Genomic DNA, 18,394 nt, shown 5'->3' with positions numbered 1-18,394 from the left:
ATTTCCCTCTACTTTTCCTGCCTGTGCAACGTTATTTTTCATTTACCGCCCGAAAGTATGCAATTAGCGTAGAGATAGGGCATATTCGTGCGATAAACGATACTTATCGAATTGTAGTTTTATTTGCATAACAATCACACATACATATATAGCGGAAAAAGGTAAACACACAAAAACAAAGCGCCGGCAAAAAGTGTAAATAATAGAAATTAAAAGCAGTTGTCAACAAAACGGTGACCACACCGAATTATTCAGTTTGGCCGCTAGGCTTTGTAGAAACGCAGTATTAAAACGCGGCTCGGCGAACTTTGTTCCACCAGTCAGCGCCTGGAAATCACAGCAGCCGGAGCACCACAACAACAACGGTGTTAGCTCGGCAAGAAGAGTCGCAGTCAGATACGTGAAGAAGAGGAAGATCAGCAATTCGAAATGAGCAGCGATGCAGAGGAGAAAAAAGCCAAGGTAACAAAATAGAGGGAGAAAAACATTAATTTTAATTTTTAATTAATTTTATTTTATAAAAATCGAGAATTCGCAATCACTTTTTGGCCAACTTATGCCCTTAAGAAAATCAAAATTATTCGCATTCTTTACATAGAAAATTTTCGTAATTTTTTTTGATATTTTTTTCATAATAATTTTTGACTTTTAACATTAATTGACTTTTTGGAAACCTGAAATACTAAAGTAATAATAAATATACATAACTAAATTCTCTTTTAATGAATATGTATTATATAATTAAGATTTCTATATAATCTTTTGCCGCTCTCACACTAATTCGAAAAAGGCTATAAATTCAAGCTTCTACCGTTGAAAAAGCGTTGCTCTAGATCAGTTATGATTGATTATTGACAGATAACGACAAACCTAATAAACACTCAATCATCACAACCCGTTGGGTATACAAAATAAACAAATCAAAAATCTATCTTTAAGATACAAGCTTAGTTGCCCGGCTATCTAACGCTTGACAGGTTACGGAATCTAGAGTATTAATTTATCACACTTCATTTATTACGACTAATCAACAGATGTAGTCAAAATAATAGTTTTCAAAAAGATTTTGTAATAATTCTTATACTATTAAATAATATTACTTGGTTCTTATGGTTTTGTTTGCTATAACATAATAACAAATAATAAGCTTAATTTTAATTATTCCAACCCAAAAGTCTTTATTTTAAATATGTTCATTAAAGAAACGTATTAAAAAGTCTACAAATTCCTAAAATGTATTTAAAACCTTATTTAAAATATAAGATATTATGATTTATTTTAATAACACAGCGCGAAGAATTTCAAAAGTATATTTTGAGACACACTATTAGTTCACAAGTACTCTGGCACACTCACACCTTTCACACCCCATTCAGAAAGCAGAAAATACGGTCAGAATGGCTAGAGTATATCTTTGTGATAAAAGTTCTAATTAATTGATCCATTCAGTTGGTCAAGTTCAGAATTATGTTCAGACCAAGCGGAAGTTATGTGTATAGGCATTTCTATCGGTTACCTGTTAATGAATACGCCACCCTTAACCCCGTTCACCGCTCCAGCCGGGCACATAGTTATCCGATTTGTGAGACCCGCCGGCATTAGATAAGATACGCGGCAGAGTGAGTGGAATTTGAGACCGGCGCAATGTGTGAGACGGCTCTTTGGGAGAACAGGTGCAGCCGGGCGATCAGTCGAGCGTTGGACGCCATCGCGATCGGTTGTGCCGCAGATCCTAACCAGAAACCGTAGACCGTAGAAGAGCGCCGACATGAGTGGCAGCGAGAAGAACGTGCGGCGGCGCGTCATCACTCCCACCAGCGATCCTCATAACACGGATCCACTGTTGCGGCCCCGCGGCTCTCAGCAGTATGAGGTAAGCGACCAGTTCGGATCCTTGATTAGATTGCCCCTCACCTCGGTCCTAATCTGCTGCGATCGGAGCAACTCAACATGCGCATTACCCATGGCCGAGTTCCTCGAGTATTGATTATTTTTGGCGGCCTGAGTGCAGCACAGCGCTTATCTTGAGCATAAAGTTGTTAATTAACGCACTGCGGATACCCTTGAGATAGTCAGCCGTTCCCATTTCGCCCTAGTTGCACGCCCCGTTTATCTATCAGTCTGGGCTCCGTTTTTGGGGGAGCACAAGGAGCCCAACTATATCCCAATTCGACTTTCGGTGGCAACAGTCTGCGACTTGCCAATGCCAGTTTGACCAGAGATAAGATAACCGCTGATGGATTAAATTCAACACTCTGCTCGATACACACAGTCGTCGATTCCTATTGAGCAACTGACTCATATTTAGTGCCAGGTGTGGCGGTCTATCCAGTGTTGCCTGAAATACATTATGTCTGAATGGACTCCTAAATTTAGGGGTTTTTATGCATGTTCTAGATAACGATACCATGGGTATCTATACATCTGTTTTGCAGCGCTACTTTGAGATACATTTTTTCTGAGGGTTCTGTAATTCCCTATGATAGTTTTTTATACATTTTAGAAGTTTTTTTCTATTAAAGATTCTTAAAAAACTTGGATCCTGAGAAGTTCTCATCACAACCAATCTCCTTTTCAGGCCCAACCCAATGGCTGTGAGCGTGCCTTCGTCCAGGGTAGCAAGATCAAGTGGTTCTGGGCACCCGCCTTCTTTGGCTTCTGGCTGCTGCTTTATGTGGCCATCTCCATTCCCGCTTGTCATCGCCTGCCCCGTCCACTGACCATCCAGGATGAGGCCAAGCACCCCGACCAATTTATCGCCGAACGAGCGGAAAACAATCTTCATGCGCTGGTGGACATCGGACCCCGAGTGGTGGGCAGCAGGCAGAATGAGATGGCAGCTCTGAAGTTACTGTCCCAAAAGATGCAGAAGATTCGTTCGGGAACGGCCAATGATATCGAGGTGGATGTACAAGTAGCCTCCGGTAGTTATGTGCACTGGTCCATGGTCAACATGTACCAGAGCATCCAGAATATTGTGGTCAAGATCAGTCCCAAGGGAACCAATAGCACAACTTATCTACTGGTGAACAGTCACTACGATTCCGTGCCTGCGGGACCTGGCGCTGGCGATGATGGCTCTATGGTGGCCACAATGATGGAAGTTCTGCGAGTACTGGCCAAGTCGGACAAGCCATTGAAAAACCCCGTCGTGTTCCTGTTCAATGGAGCCGAGGAGAACCCCCTGCAGGCCTCGCATGCTTTCATTACCCAGCACAAGTGGGCCAAGTACTGCAAGTAAGTTCTACACTCCCTTATGGATTCCTCTTGTATTTAATTAAGTGTTTCCTCTACTTACCAGAGCTCTTATCAATCTGGATTCCTGCGGCAATGGCGGTCGGGAGATCCTGTTCCAATCGGGACCCAATCACCCCTGGCTTATGAAGAACTACCGACGCGCCATCAAGCATCCGTATGCTTCCACCATGGGCGAGGAGCTCTTCCAGAATAACTTTATTCCCTCGGACACTGATTTCCGCATTTTTCGAGACCACGGATCCGTGCCCGGTTTGGATATGGCCTACACCTATAACGGCTATGTTTACCACACGCGTCACGACAAGGCAGACATTTTCCCAAGGGGTAGCCTTCAGCACACTGGCGACAATCTGTTGTCCCTGGTTCGCGAGATTGCCAATTCTCCGGAGCTGGAGAATTCTTCGGTGAGTGGAAACCTTACTCTTACCGATTCTCTTTAAACTAATCTCTTGATTAATGCTATAGAAATACGCTGAGGGTCACACTATCTACTTCGATGTCATGGGCTGGTTCCTGGTCTTCTACACCGAAACGGAGGGCGTTATCCTAAACGTGATCGTGGCCCTGGCCTCCTTAGGTATCTGTGGCTTCGCCTTCAAGCTGATGTCTGTCAGCTCTGGGATTAAACTTGAAAAGATCCTCAAGCGTGTTCTGCACACCTTCTTTGTGCACCTTCTCTCGGTGGTCGTGGGAGCTGTCTTACCCATCCTTCTGGGTCTGTTCATGGATGCAGTTCATCTACCTTTGTCCTGGTTCACAAACTCCTGGCTCATTTTGGGCTTGTACTTCACCACCTTCTTCTTTGGCTTGGCCATAGTGCCGGCCATGTACTTCCACTGGACTAAGCATGTAAGTAGAGTAGGAGATGATTGCCAGATTATTGCTCATAAACTTGTTTCCTTTTCAGGATAAGCTGCCCATTGGTCAGCGTGTGCAGATCCTGCTGCATTGCCATTGCCTGCTCCTGGCTATTCTCACCCTGATCTTTACAATTTGCGGAGTGCGTTCTGTCTTCGTTCTGATGCTTAGTTGTCTGTTTTATACCATGGGTTTGATTATTAATATTGCAACCAAGTTGCACAGCAAAGGTGGGTAATTTATATATAGATTTGTGTTTATATTTTTTATTTTTATATATATTGTTTATATTTTGTAGATGTGGCCTGGGTCATTCCTCACATTGTCTGCATTGTGCCACCGTTTGTGTTCTTTGCCTACTTCTCACATGGATTCTTTACCACCTTTATTCCTATGTTTGGACGCTTTGGCGAGAATCTTAATCCGGATCTAGCAGTGGCTGTTTTCAGTGTTGCTGTGGGCTTCCTCACCTGCGGCTTTGTTGTGCCCGTTCTGCAGCTGTTTAACAAATCAAAGACCATTATCACCGCCCTGCTGGGCGTCACTTTATTGTGCTTTATCATTGCCATGACGCCCATAGGATTCCCCTATCGTCCGGCTACCAATGTTCAACGATTTGCAGTGCTGGTATGGATTAAGGAATTATTTATTTGAAACTGTATTAAAATCTCTTTGTTATTAGCACACGAAACGCACTTTCCACGATGCCGAGAACAATATCCGCCGCCAGGAATCGGGATACTTCATTATGCCCCAGGATAGACGCACTTATAGTGTCAAGAGTAAGTGAACCACACTTTTTGCAAGCCTTATAGATATTTATAAATGTTTTATATAAATATTTTTAGATGCTGTAATTAACATGACGTTGGCCCAACGAATTGGTGCTGACTGCGAAAAGGAAATTAATTGTGGTTTACCGCTTTACAATCAGCGTTGGCATAAGACTAGGTAAATTAACCATTAATTTCACAAAGTCTTAAGGTATTCAACATCTCCATATTAAACCTTAACAGAAAGAACAGTCTCTGGATACCCGCTTCGGAGCCAGTTCTTGGCGAAGATGTACCCACGGTGATTGTGTTGTCAAAGAAACCGCTGGCAGCCACCAAGATCCGCTACGAGATGCAATTGAGCGGTCCCAATCACATGGCCTTGTTTATTAAGCCCCTAAACGGAGCCAGTGTAAAGGACTGGTCCTTCCACAAAGTAAGAGAAGGAAGAAAATCTTAAAAACCATTTTATAATCTTCCTATACCTCTAGGCTCCCTTACGTCTTAACTTTGAGACGCCTTACTTTGTGTACTTCTCGTGGGGCGTCAATGGAGATCCCCTTAAATTCTGGATAGAACTGGAGGTAAGTTTTTGGAAGCTAACCAGCTAAGGATTCCCTACTAATTATGCCTATTTTATTCTATCAGAAACCCAATGGAAATTGGAATTCATCCACTGTAGAGCTGGGTCTGGGTGGACACTGGACCCATCACAAGGACTTGTTGACGCCGGACTTTAAGAAGTTCCTGGATAGTTTCCCCGCATATGTGGACGCAACACCCTGGCCGGCCTCCTTCGAGAGCAGGATCTACTAGGTTAAGTGAATTGTCTAGAATTTGTATTTGTTTAAGTAAAAACAAAGCTTAAATGTTAAGCCATTTATATGGAATTACTTGCGGTGAACTTTGATTGTGAGATATGATGAGGCTTCAATGATTGATTTCCGTCACTCAACTCTATTGGCCCCTCTTTATTTATCAATAATGAATTAAAATTAATCCTAAAAGCTATGCGGGCAATATCAAAGTGCTTCGATTGCCAACTTAAAGGCGTTGAAAGTAGAGTAAAATGTAGTGGTCATTATGACATTTTACACTTGGCTTCCTGGCAGAAGTCATATTTCTCCGAGGTGTACGATTACTTTCGGTTCATCTATGGTAGATTTGTAGATTATCGGATTTCATATTACCTGAAATTTTTTATGACTGCGTCGGGGCTTTATCAGCTTATAATTTATAGTGCAGCAGCGATGGTCATCGCAAAAAAAAGTACAAGTTCAAAAAATCACACTAAGAATTCCCCAACAGAGAGAGAAATGGCAGCAGGTGCTCGTGTCCCATTCACCTAATGTGTGATGCAGACTGATTCAATGGCAGATTGGCAGATTTTGATAATTGAATATAAGCAAATTCTTGATGAACGCTTATCAGCATGAGTGGCGATAGTTATCTCTGAAGTGGATTGACTTAAATGAACGTGGGAGTCAGCTTTATTTACTTACCAATATATCTTTGTTGTGGTAAATCATATGTACTTGTATACCTTTGTTTATATAGGACATCCTGTTGAGACATATTTATTATAAGAGTTTGGGGTACTGGACAGCCTAATTTAGAACAGTTTGGAAATATGAATTTATATAGTTCCAGACATTTGTTCCAATCTCAGCCAAAAATCTACAAGCTACTATAAATTATGGATTGATTTTTGGGGTTTTCCATTTTACTTTTTGATTCATGAATTTGAAAACTGATAAGAGTTCGTTGTCTGGGAAAATATTTTCATCAGAATCAGGAAATTCTCTCTTAAGAATATATCCCATTAAGATTAAAGGATCCAAAGTCCTATTTGTAAGCTCAATTGATCGTTATCAGACTTACACGTTTTCGATTTATATTCCCCGATAAGGTAGCTGAACTTTTCGTATTACCGGACTCCTAGTTATATGCAGATTAATCCTTAATTAGAAAGATTTTTTAGATTTTGGACCCCACCCTATTATCGGGTTAACTGCTCCCTAATAAAAAGCTATTAAGAGCAAACAGCTTCTGGTATCGCGGCTATCGCTGGATGTAATCGTTTTATGCGTTCAAACCCATTGATTATAATCATAATATTTAATTATTATCGCTGGCATGGCGCCGATAAGCGATCCATGGCGATCGAACCTGGCCCTACTTAATTCTGGGGAACAGCCTCGAGGCGTCTTAGTTGCCCAACGGTTGGGCTCTGGTGCGGTTGTATATATTTTCAGTTCGATGCAGAAGGTTAGTGCGTTACCATAATTTAAAGCTACCAAAAAACTGATTAAGATCGGCGAGTGTCCGTGTCCTCATGGTGATATAATCCGCAATTGTATTGTGTTCTTTTGAAATATAAGACATGCTCTTGACAAAGTGAAAGGGTCTGCCGATAAGTTCGGTCCGGGAAGTACCATATTTTGGCTTAAAGGCATTGGAATCGTAGAAAAGTGAATATGTCATGATCTTACTTAAAGTATCTTTAAAGATTATGAACTTTATATCGGCCATAAAATGAGTACTGGCCCTGTTATCGATTTTCTGTTTTTAGACCATTTTCTAGTTGTTGCCTTCGAAATTCCACCGGTCATAGTGCCAAGTGCTCTTTAGGGTGCTAATTGCTTTACGACCTTTCACAGTCTCTCCCACAAAGTTTATTTCGCCTCACTTAATAAATTTTTGCAATCATTTATTACTTCAATACGTTGAAAAGGTTTCGATAACTTTCAAAAAACACATTTATTATATGAAATATTTTTAGATTAATACTAATCGTAGGTCGTAGAAGTGGGAACAATTTGCGAATATCGTACATTTTAATATGGTTGTTTTTCGGAAAGTCCCCAAAAGCATGCTTTATTTTTCGCCATCATGAAGGAAGGAATGCTATAGAAATTATTTAACTGAATTCTCCCTCTTATTCTAGATGACATTCTCCATCTTGGACATCACAGCCGAGAAGGATGGCGCCAAGTCCAGGGACAAAAAGTGGCCCTGGTATGGAGCTCCACTCTATGCGGCCGCCGCCTTTGCCCTCTTTTATGCCGCCGTCCTGCCCAGCTTCCACAGCTATCCAAAGATGTTGTATATGAAGGACGAGGCCCAGCATCCGGATGAGTTCATTGGCGAGCGGGCTATGCGACAACTGGCGGAGTACTCTGCGATTGGTAACAAGATGAGCGGCTCCATTAACAACGAAGTGCATGTGGTGGATTTCCTGCTTCGCGAAATCCAAAAGATTAAAGACGAGGCTCGAACGGATCTGTATGATATCGAGGTGGACAAGCAGTATGCCTCTGGAGGCTTCTATCTCTGGGGCATGACCATTGCCTACAGGAACCTCTCAAATGTGGTGGTGAAGATCTTCCAGAAGAGTTCCAGTAACCCGAATTATCTGCTCCTAAACTCCCACTACGATTCGGAAGCACAAACTCCTGCTGCCGGCGATGATGGTGTCATGGTGGTAGTCATGCTGGAAACCCTGCGAGTGATCTCGCGTTCGGAAAAACCCCTAGCCCATCCCGTGGTCTTCCTGTTCAATGGTGCCGAAGAGGCCTGCATGCTGGGCTCCCATGGATTCATTACCCAACACAAATGGGCCAAGAACTGCAAGTGAGTAGAGAACTAGAGGTCCATGAAGTAGTTTTCTCTTTAATTCATCCATCACTCGTACCATCTCCCTTTAGAGCCTTGATCAACCTGGACTCCACTGGAGCTGGCGGACGCGAAGTTCTCTTTCAGACAGGACCCAATCATCCTTGGCTGGCCAAGTACTACCATCAGAATGTGCCCCATCCCTATGCCCAAACCCTGGCCGAAGAGCTTTTCCAGAACAACTTTATTCCCTCGGACACAGACTTCCGTGTGTTCCGCGATTATGGCGGTGTTCCCGGCCTGGATATGGCCAGTGTGATGAATGGATATGTTTACCACACCAAATTCGACAATTTCCGGAATGTGGAGCGTGGCACATACCAGTCGACGGGTGAGAACGTATTGCCCCTGGTGTGGGCTTTGGCCAATGCTCCAGAATTGGATGACACTGCCGCCCACGAGAAGGGTCATACGGTATACTTCGACTTCCTGGGCTGGTTCATGCTGACCTACACGGAATCTGTGAGCATAGCCATCAATTGGGTTGTTTCCGTGGCGGCTTGCGTCTGCATTGGCACCTCGGTTTGGATCATGACCCTGGACAATGGTGCGGATGCCCCAAAGGCGGTGTTCATGCGATTTGGCATCATCTTCCTGGTGCAGGCAGGCACCTTTCTGGTGGCCTGCGGCCTGACGATTCTGGTGGCTGTCTTCATGCAGGGCGTAGGATTAGCCGAGTCCTGGTTCTATGGCAAATGGATGGCATTTGGTTTGTACTTTTGCACCCTGTACTTTGCCTTTGGACTGCTACCCTCGATTTATATTGGATATACGAAGAGGAAGACAAACATGAAGTTGAATCAGACCATTGCCTGTTTTATGCACGCTCATTGCATCCTGTTGGCCTTGCTCTGCATCATCCTAACCAGCATGGGCATCCGCTCCAGCTACTTCCCCATGGTGGCCATCTTTTTCTACGCCATTTCGGTGCTGGTGCAGATTGTCCTCAAGCTGACCCTGAAGAGTAGGTTTGCGGATATAAAGCTTGGAGTAAGAAATATTTAATGGCTTTATTTTCTGTCAGAGAGCTACTTTGTGACGGTTCACTTGCTGTGCCAGATCCTGCCCTTCTGTTTCTATACCTATATCTGCTATGCCACACTTGTGACTTTTGTGCCCATGCAGGGTCGGGATGGTCCCGAAAGCAGTCCCGATATCATGGTCTCCGTGTTTGTCATTGCAACTGGAATCAATTATGCTGGCTTTGTGGTGAGTTGACCTTAGTGAGAATCTTTTCTACATTATAATCTAACTTTATCTATTCAAGATTCCCATAATGCACAAGTTCCGTAAGCCCAAGATTATCTTCTCCTCCTTCGGTGTGCTTACGATCATATTCATCATAATGGCTGCCACTTCGGCAGGCTTTCCGTTCGTGAAGGAAGTGGCCCCCCAGCGGTATTATGTACTGGTAAGTAACTGTCAGAGGACTTTTAAGGGGTTTTTGAATGCAGCAACCCTTTCCTTTTCCAGCACACTATGCGAACCTTCCACAATCTGGATGGTACCACCAAGCAGGACTCTGGTTACTATATTCAGCCAGTGGATACTCGCCTCCACGAACTGGATGACACCACATTCAAGAATGTGGAGCCTGACAGTTGGACAGCTGCCACCTGTGCCGCCGAACCCTTCTGCGGTCTGCCCCTTTACAGTGGTCGTTGGATCGAATGGAAGTGAGTCTGGAATCGAAGCCTTTACTTCGGCTAGGATTAACCTTGTTTTATATGTAACCCACAGGGACTCTGCTCGTTGGATCTATAGCACGCCACCTGTACTACCGGTAGACATAGATCTCACCCAACTATCCAAGGAAAGCCTGCCAAATAACAAACTTCGCTTCGAGTACAGCTTAAAGTCTAGTGATCGTGTTATGATTTACATAGCTCCTTTCGATAATGTTAAAGTCACAAACTGGTCCTTTGACCGAACACCTCTGGATGAGGGGCACAAGCCACCTTATCTGATCTATTACATTTATTCGCTAATGGAAGAGCCCTTTGAGTTTTGGGTGGAGATTGAGCACGAGGAGAGCAATACCAATGGACCGTACTTCAAGCTGGTGGTCACCGAGCACTTTGAATACCATCCAGAGCACTACACCGAGGACTACAAGGAGTTCCTGGCCACTTTCCCTGACTGGACGTACACCACCGATTGGTTCTCGGCCCTCGAGAGCTGGATTGTCTAGGCTACGACGACGATGAGAGTATGGACTCTATAATTACCTTAATAAATAATTTATAATGTATTTAAATAAAATTACATAGTAGTAACTAACTACAGAGGTGTCTAATCTTAAATACAAGTACAAGTTAAGATGTTTGTTCGTTCGATTAGGGCTATTGGTAAGAATTAATCAGCATTACCAATGATAACAGCAGTTGAGGTGGTGTCATGGCAACAATAAGGCTTGAGTTGAGCTTAGAAACTGACTTATTTACAGTTGCCAACTGTTGTAGGAACCAAGCCAGGAGCTGACATGTGCCCAGGGTGGAAACATGGCCAGGAACTCCCTAAAGTCTTCCGTTATGAACATGTCGTCATGTATTCGGTGGCCCATAAGAGCTATTTTGAAAGTGCCTCCTGACCAGTCGGGATTATCGTGCTGTAAGAAGAAAAGCTAGTAAGTTTTCCTCAGATAAAATATGATTTTACTCCTGATTACCTCAAATTCCAGCGAAAACTGTAGAGGCTTGGGATCTAATGCGTACGACCAGTACACATAGTAAGGAGGCTTCACATTCTGATCCAGGGGATCCCTCACAAAGGACCAGTCCACCAGCTTGGTATCGTTTAGGGGCAGAATGAATATACTCGTATGATCAGGCCCTGAGATCTCCAGGTCGAATCTTATATTGGTCTCCGATTTACTAGTCTTATCCAAGATGGTCAAAGTAGGAATATAACCCTTGCTGGGCTCTGGCCCAGGCACAAAGTAGCTGTTGTCACTGGAAATTAATTTAAGCCACAAATATATGATTTAAGATCTTAAAGGTAAAATTATTAAAGATAACTTACACTGCATTTAACCAACGGGAGCTGTAAATGGGAAAACCACACATGAGTTCCGAGTCGCAGTCCAAGCGTTCCGCCTTGGTATAGTTGGTGTTCTCGAAGAGTATATCATCCACAGTGTGAGGACGCCGATCCACTGGCATGACAAAGTATCCCGAATCCGTGTGGCTAATAGTGCTAGCAGCATCATCATTATGGAAAGTACGGGCCGTGTGCTGTGGGAGTAATTCATTAAAATATAATTCTTTAAATTAAATATTCTGAGACTTACCACAGCAAAGAATCGCTGGGCGGCGGTCTTCTCGGCATAAGGAAAGGCAACTGGTGTGGCGGCAAATATGATAAATACAATCGTACAGATTCCAAACATTGAGATAATTGTTTTGGACTTGCGGAACAAACAGAACAAAGGCACCAGAAAGGGTGCAAACAGTAGGACCATCAAAGCCGTAAAGAAACCCATCAGGATCTCGGGATTGGTATTGCACTCGCGTCCTTGCATTGGCACAAAGACCACATAGAAGGCATAGCAGCAGTAGGTATAAAACATGAAGGGCAGAACCTGGCAGATGCAGTGCGGTATGAGCCACAGGAAATCTTAAAAAGAGCAAAATATTAGCCAACATTAGGTAAGAAGATCAGGCTACCGTCTATACTCACTTGTCTTGTGGGCCTTTGTGACCATGTTGATCAGAACGGAGAGTGTGTAGAAGCCAATGCACAGCATTATAATAAAGGCAGAGCGAATCCTGTAGCTCACCATTATGGCGGTGACAACGGTTAGGATGAGGCAATGTGAGTGCATCAGCAGTTGGATGCCATAGCCCAGAGGCAAGCCGTGCTATATGAAGATAATTTAAGAAAATAAATTAAGAACAAATTCCCCTAAAAACGAGCTCTCCTACTCACCTCCTTGGTGCGACTAAAGTATATGGCAGGCACAATACCCATGCCAAATATCATGGGACAAAAGTACAGGCCAAAGAGCATCCAGTTTTGCGAGAACCAAGACATCGGCAGGTTCACTGCATCCAAGAACAAGGCTATTGACATGACCAGAACAATGCCCAGACCCACTCCAGCCACCTGAAGAGCCGTAAGAATGCCAAACTTGGCCCAAATGCGACGCCTGAACATGCCAGTGCTGCTGGACATAATCCAGATGTAACCCACAATGGTGATGCAGACCAGGACGCACACAGATATATTAATGATATCTCCCGTGCCCTCTGGGTAATAGACAAAGAACCAGCCCATCATGTCAAAGAATATCATATGACCCTCGGCGTGTTTCTATATAAGAAGAAAATGCATATAGAGATTATTGTATATTTATGCAATTTTCAATCTAAACCCACCGATGGATTCTCCAGTTCCTCGGCATTCGCCAGAGCCTTGACCAGAGCCAAGACATTTTCACCAGTTAATTGGTATGTGCGGCGGGGGATGAGATTAAAGCGATCGTATTTAGTGTGGTACACATAACCATTCAAGGTCTGCGCCATATCGAGACCTGAGAAACACAATGTATTAGAGATTAGCTGTATTTTGCACTTCATTTTATATTACCTGGTATATTGCCAAAGTCGCGGAACACGCGATAATCGGTCTCTGAGGGAACGAAGCCATTCTGGAATAATTCCTCTCCGATAGTCGAGGCAAATGGATGAACTATGTTCTTGCCGTAATACTAAAATGATAAGAAGGGGATAAAGTATTAAGTTTTAACAGGAAGAAAGCTCAGTCATACCTTCATAAGCCAGGGATGATCAGGTCCAGATTGAAAGAGGATTTCCCGTCCTCCACTGCCTGCCGAATCCAAGTTCATTACAGCTCTAATGGGAAATTTAAATGCATTTTTAAATTAAAAATATTTATAGATAGTTTGTCTCTACTTACTTCACATTCGGTGCCCAAGGATGTTGGGTGATAAAGGCATGACTGCCCTGCAAAGGATTCTCCTCGGCTCCATTGAACAGAAAGATCACCGAGTAGGTGAGGGGCGTCTCGAACTCGGTAATTACCCGGAGCACCTCCAGCATGATCACACACATCATGCCCGCATCGCCAGCTCCTGAGCTGCCTGGCACTGAATCAAAGTGACTGTTGATCAAGAGGGCAGCCTCACTGGTGGCATTCTTGGGGGACACCTTCACCACCACATTCTGGACACTCTGATAGATATTGACCATGGACCAGAGAAGGTAATTGCCGGATGCAATCTGCACATCCTTCTGTATGTCATAGAGATCCGTTCGTGCTCTCTCCTCTATATCCCTGATTTCGCTGAGCAGGAACTGAACGGCCACCTGTTCATTGGCCGCACTGCCCACCACCTTGGGTCCGATCTTGGAGAGCCTCAGAAGTGTGTTCTCCGCCCGTTCCCCAATAAACTGTCCCGGATTCTGTCGCTCATCCTCCAGGGTTTTCAGCTTTGGCATGCGATGGAAGCTGGGTATTACGACTACGTAGAAGAGCAGGAACCAGAAGGACACAAACAGCGGGGCCCAGTACCAGCCGATCTTGCTCCGATTATAGATGATCTTCATGTTCTCGTACTTTGATTTCATTTTGGCCTGCAAGTGAGTAAGATACTTAGTTTCTGTATTTGGTCACCGGAAAATAAAGCAGAGTGTCAGTGCCCTCCGCAGCCTAATTGAGTTGAAATGCTCCGAAATACTATTGTGACGCATTCGGTTGATAAAGTCAATGGATAATATGCTCCTACATATACATATGTCGCGTCACCAGCTAATCGGGCGAAAGGGGAAAGGGTTAAGTTAAGTTAATGCAGGCACCCGAGCCTCGAGCATCGATTAAATAATTAGGTGCCGTGATAAGCGAGTGCGATCAACTTAAGGCTGTCAGTGCACAACGGATTCCGGATCTCTAAAAACAAACCTCGAAACATGAATGAAGCGGAGCTGCCTACCACTCCCAGTATCGGAGTCCCAGAAGTGATTATTCAAAGCATCTGCCGCAGATAACACTTATCATTCATTCGTCAAGTGGGCACAGGAAATGAAGCAAGTAGACTGAGGTACTTGAAATTTTGGGTGTAGAAGAGACTACACAAAAACGTGTCAAATAGGAAAATATTGGCACGGAACTAACCTTCCTTCGCTTGGTTCTACATATATAAACAAAATAGTATTTGGAAAATGTACAAAAAATTCATATAAAAACAGAACCAGAACCGGATAACATCTGTTGGCCATTCGCAGCCTCAAATAAAAGTCGGTTGTTTAAATGGAAAGTATCGACAGACGCAAAATTTCGGCCCAAAGACATTGAAATAATGCAGCTTTAAAAAAATAAACAATGAGACCATATTTATATTCGACATTTGTAGAAATCTAACAAATTGAATGAATAGAAACCGAAGCAAATCAGCATTGAACGAGACACATTTTGTAATTTTTTGAGGGGTATTTCATTCTTATTTATAGCCAACTGGGGTATTATACATATTAACGTTTAATGTTCACACATGTGATGCGACTCTGAGTTTTCATGTGGGAAAATATTTAATAACAAATGTGCGTTTGTTTGCCAGAAGCGAATAGAAAATACACTTTCATTAGTTTGTTGATATTGAATTGTTTCAGGGGAATATTTATATAAAAAATAATGCAAATATTTATTAAAATTAAACAATTATTTCAGAAGAAATTTATAGAAAAACATATTAATTAAAAGAAATGACATCATGTAACTATCGCTTGTTCAAACATTGTTAATGATCTATATATTATTCTTGTTGAAGATTTTTTGATAAATTAGATCTTATTAATCCCAAAATATTCGTTTTAGATACTTTATTTAATATTAGCAGTCGCAAAAGCCCACTTATGAGTACTCTCGGTTTTTATGATGCCCACAAAACTGTTTGAATTTAGTTGATTTCGAGATGAATGGCCACTAAAATGGGAACTGATGGCAAGTGTGTCCTAGAAACAACTAAGAGCTGCAGAAATAGTACTGGCCACTGAGGCAATTAAGCGACATGCTTTATATTTTCTTTTATTTTTTCGCTTTTCTTTTCGTTTTTCCGCGACTGCATGCAAATGCCATTTGGATTGCAGTGCTGCAACGACCCATTTTCCACTGACTTCTAGGTGACCCACGCCGGCGGCTTTCAGACAAGCGTGAAGGCAACTTCTCAGCGATTAAAAGTGAAGTGGGGATGACCCGCCTCCCATCTGAAGGCGCTTATCGATTGAACTAATCACTTGCCACAAAAAAAAATAACAAAAGAAACAAACAAACAGAGAGAACGCTCTGTGTGGGAACCACGCCCACTTAATAACGAACAAAAAATGTTGGGGGGAAGACAGACAGAACTATTTAAAGACAATTTGAATAAGAGGGGAAATGGAAATGTTAGGAAAATGCAGGAAAAAAGAATCCAAAACAAAACTTCAGACTGCAGAGGCGTCGGCAATCAACTGTGACAACAAAAGGGTCAGCAAAGCCGGCTAAGGCAAACAAACAAATGGAAAATCTTTGGTTCTTGAAGATACCTATTACCTGTATCTTAAGGAAATTGATTTAGGGTAAGGAAAATTTTCCCACAATCCTAATGAATCAAAGATCACTTTTGATGAGTCTTAAGATCAGAGTTTAACAAAGGATTATAATTTTTGAAAAACAACTGCTAGTTTCTATGTATCCACTAGTAATTCTTTAATATTATTTAAAAAAAATCAGGCACTAGTCGCATATATACCCTTAGCATTCTCATATATCCAGGGTATAAAAACAACCTCAACTTGCGACAAGAACCGCATTTGTTTTGGACCAAGACTAAAGTCAGACAAACGCAACGGCAAAGAAGTTGAAACGAAAACAATCGCCGGCACAGATACAGATTCAGATACAGATACAAATGCAGATACAAATGCAAAAGGCATTCGAATGTAAACACACACATCACACACACAATGCAGAGCGTAGAACGCGACATGCTGGAAGGGCCTTGAGTCAATAACCTGCCAAAGGAAAGGAAGTTGCGGCTGCACTTGCGGTTGTTTGTTGAAAGAAGAAAGCTGAAGATCTGAAGAGAAGAAGCCTGGCAACTGTTCTTCTGCGCTCACCTTCGGCCTACGAAGAAGGAGTCAAGTCAGTTCTCTCTCTTTAGCTCTTAGCCAGAGGAACGAATGGATTAACCGGCACAAATAGTTGGCACTCGCGGGATTTATTGGCACATCTAGACCGAAAATAAACTGGTGGGCGAGCGATGTGACACAGTGCGATGGGAAACGCGAGGATCAGCTGATGATGAAGTGGAGGAGCAGCGACAGAACTGTCCCCTTCAACGGTTGCCGATCGTTTGCGGCTGCTGCGCTGCTCGACAGAGTCGACAGAGGGCCCCCACTCTCTCTGCGTCTCTCTCTCTGGCAGTGGGGAGACTGGGTTGGGGGTCAGTAGAATCCAAGAGAGAGCTCTCTTTCACTCACTTGTGTTTATTCCACTCTTTCTCTCTCTCCTGATGGCTCTCCTTCCTTCCAGTTACAGTTACAGGTACTATTACAGTTACAGTGAATCTCCAAACTGGGGGAATTTGGGGTTATGGAAAAGCTCCTCCTCCTACTGGTGGCCAGTTTCCCGTAATGTAACCTCGCGCCAGTCGGAAGCCTACTAAATCGCCGGACAATGGCACTCGCAATTTTATACGTGCCTCCAACGCTTGGTGGATTTGTGTGCGGATTTCGGTGCTCCAGCCCCACAAGAGACGAAGAGGGGAGCTTATCACTCGCACCAAGTATCGAGTTATCAGAGACGGACACACCGCAGCCTAATCACGTAATTTGACAGGTAGCACAGACCAGGAGCAGCGTACCATCGAATGTTTCATCCGTATTGGCTTAGCGATTACATTCGTAATTGCCCGTAATCGAGATTAAGTGCCTGCGATTAGTGGGCATTATTGTTAGAAGAGGGGAGAGTTCACTGTGATTTCACGGATTCCTCGAAAGCCATTCGAGTTGCGAAAAGCAGTGACAGTGCCTTCGGTGAAGAGATAACGACGATGGCCAGACACAATGCCACTTGAGACACTTGAGATTCCTTAGTCAACAGAAAATCGCTGGCTTCAGATACCAAAAATTTGTTTATATTTATTCCGCGGTAATGTAATCTAAACAATTCGGGAATTACACAAAGGCGACCAATCTTTTTCCCGATAAGAACAATTGGGTATTCCAGCTGGACGTATCCGAGCTTCAATCTCGAATTTAATACCTTATTATTTTTGCAGAAATCAACTGATAATTAGGTATTTGAATTTTTTCCATTGCCTGGGAAATTTGTATTCAAATAATCTTTACTATGGTTATAAAGAACTTTTATTAAAGTTTAATTAGTTATTTGTTTACATATAGTACTTGTGGAACTAATAATGAACAAACCCTCCTCTTGAACTCTCAAGTTTGTTTGTTATTTCTTTTACACCATGGATAAGATTGCAAGCTAAACAATTTGTAATTACACAAAACAAAGTGACTGATTAGGGGCCTAACAACAACCACCGGAATTTCGATCAGCTTTATTGAACCATATTGTAGCTTTGACAGAAGACAGCGGTTAATAAGGTAATTACAAGCACTAAATGATATCATAAAAGTCAACAAGGAAAGTTCTAAGAAGGGAATTTTTCGTCTAATTCTTAGTGTTAGTAGGTAAAAATGACTAGACTTCTTATACAGAAGATGAGTAACAACGTAATGCTTATCAAAACTTGTTCACAGAATTCCTATTTGCTAAGATATATACATATCTGGAACTGACAGATACATAGGTAGCTCCTCCAC

The 18,394-nt window shown here is 42.8% G+C and overlaps 3 protein-coding genes across 6 annotated transcripts; 2 read left to right on the top strand and 1 right to left on the bottom strand.

The window, feature by feature from the left end:
• The first annotated feature begins 34 nt into the window (after positions 1 to 34).
• On the top strand, positions 35 to 5,779 carry LOC110190967 (endoplasmic reticulum metallopeptidase 1). Of its 2 annotated transcripts, none has more exons than XM_020961670.2 (11): positions 35 to 462; positions 2,579 to 3,237; positions 3,302 to 3,662; positions 3,724 to 4,107; positions 4,166 to 4,346; positions 4,415 to 4,743; positions 4,799 to 4,898; positions 4,965 to 5,067; positions 5,133 to 5,325; positions 5,381 to 5,473; positions 5,538 to 5,779. In XM_020961670.2, exons 1-11 carry the CDS (start codon positions 430 to 432, stop codon positions 5,703 to 5,705), a joined length of 2,604 nt encoding a protein of 867 aa, XP_020817329.2. In that variant the 5' UTR covers positions 35 to 429; the 3' UTR covers positions 5,706 to 5,779. The 2 variants fall into 2 exon arrangements, with proteins under 2 accessions (XP_020817329.2, XP_020817320.2); XM_020961661.2 differs by lacking the exon at positions 35 to 462 and adding an exon at positions 1,686 to 1,873.
• Positions 5,780 to 7,836: 2,057 nt separating this feature from the next.
• LOC110178859 (endoplasmic reticulum metallopeptidase 1) lies at positions 7,837 to 11,174 on the top strand. The gene is made up of 6 exons (XM_020946127.2): positions 7,837 to 8,522; positions 8,597 to 9,528; positions 9,589 to 9,773; positions 9,832 to 9,975; positions 10,038 to 10,240; positions 10,305 to 11,174. Exons 1-6 carry the CDS (start codon positions 7,837 to 7,839, stop codon positions 10,753 to 10,755), a joined length of 2,601 nt encoding a protein of 866 aa, XP_020801786.2. The 3' UTR covers positions 10,756 to 11,174.
• LOC110178863 (endoplasmic reticulum metallopeptidase 1) lies at positions 10,789 to 17,442 on the bottom strand. Of its 3 annotated transcripts, none has more exons than XM_020946140.2 (11): positions 17,042 to 17,442; positions 13,482 to 14,158; positions 13,333 to 13,417; positions 13,152 to 13,272; positions 12,941 to 13,095; positions 12,492 to 12,875; positions 12,243 to 12,423; positions 11,854 to 12,179; positions 11,586 to 11,797; positions 11,233 to 11,515; positions 10,789 to 11,172 (listed from the first exon to the last, which is right to left on the bottom strand). In XM_020946140.2, the coding sequence occupies exons 2-11, from the start codon at positions 14,150 to 14,152 to the stop codon at positions 11,005 to 11,007; spliced, it is 2,586 nt and encodes an 861-aa protein (XP_020801799.2). In that variant the 5' UTR covers positions 14,153 to 14,158; positions 17,042 to 17,442; the 3' UTR covers positions 10,789 to 11,004. The 3 variants fall into 3 exon arrangements, with proteins under 3 accessions (XP_020801799.2, XP_086684581.1, XP_086684583.1); XM_086828455.1 differs by lacking the exon at positions 17,042 to 17,442 and adding an exon at positions 16,574 to 16,656; XM_086828457.1 differs by lacking the exon at positions 17,042 to 17,442 and adding an exon at positions 14,484 to 14,614.
• Between the last annotated feature and the right edge of the window lie 952 nt (positions 17,443 to 18,394).

The sequence above is a fragment of the Drosophila serrata genome, unplaced genomic scaffold (assembly GCF_035046125.1).
Source record: "Drosophila serrata isolate PLE 108 unplaced genomic scaffold, ASM3504612v1 contig_184, whole genome shotgun sequence".
NCBI classification, from domain to species: Eukaryota; Metazoa; Arthropoda; class Insecta; order Diptera; family Drosophilidae; genus Drosophila; species Drosophila serrata.
Note: the sequence above shows the minus strand (reverse complement) of the source record. Positions and strands in the feature narration are given on the sequence as shown.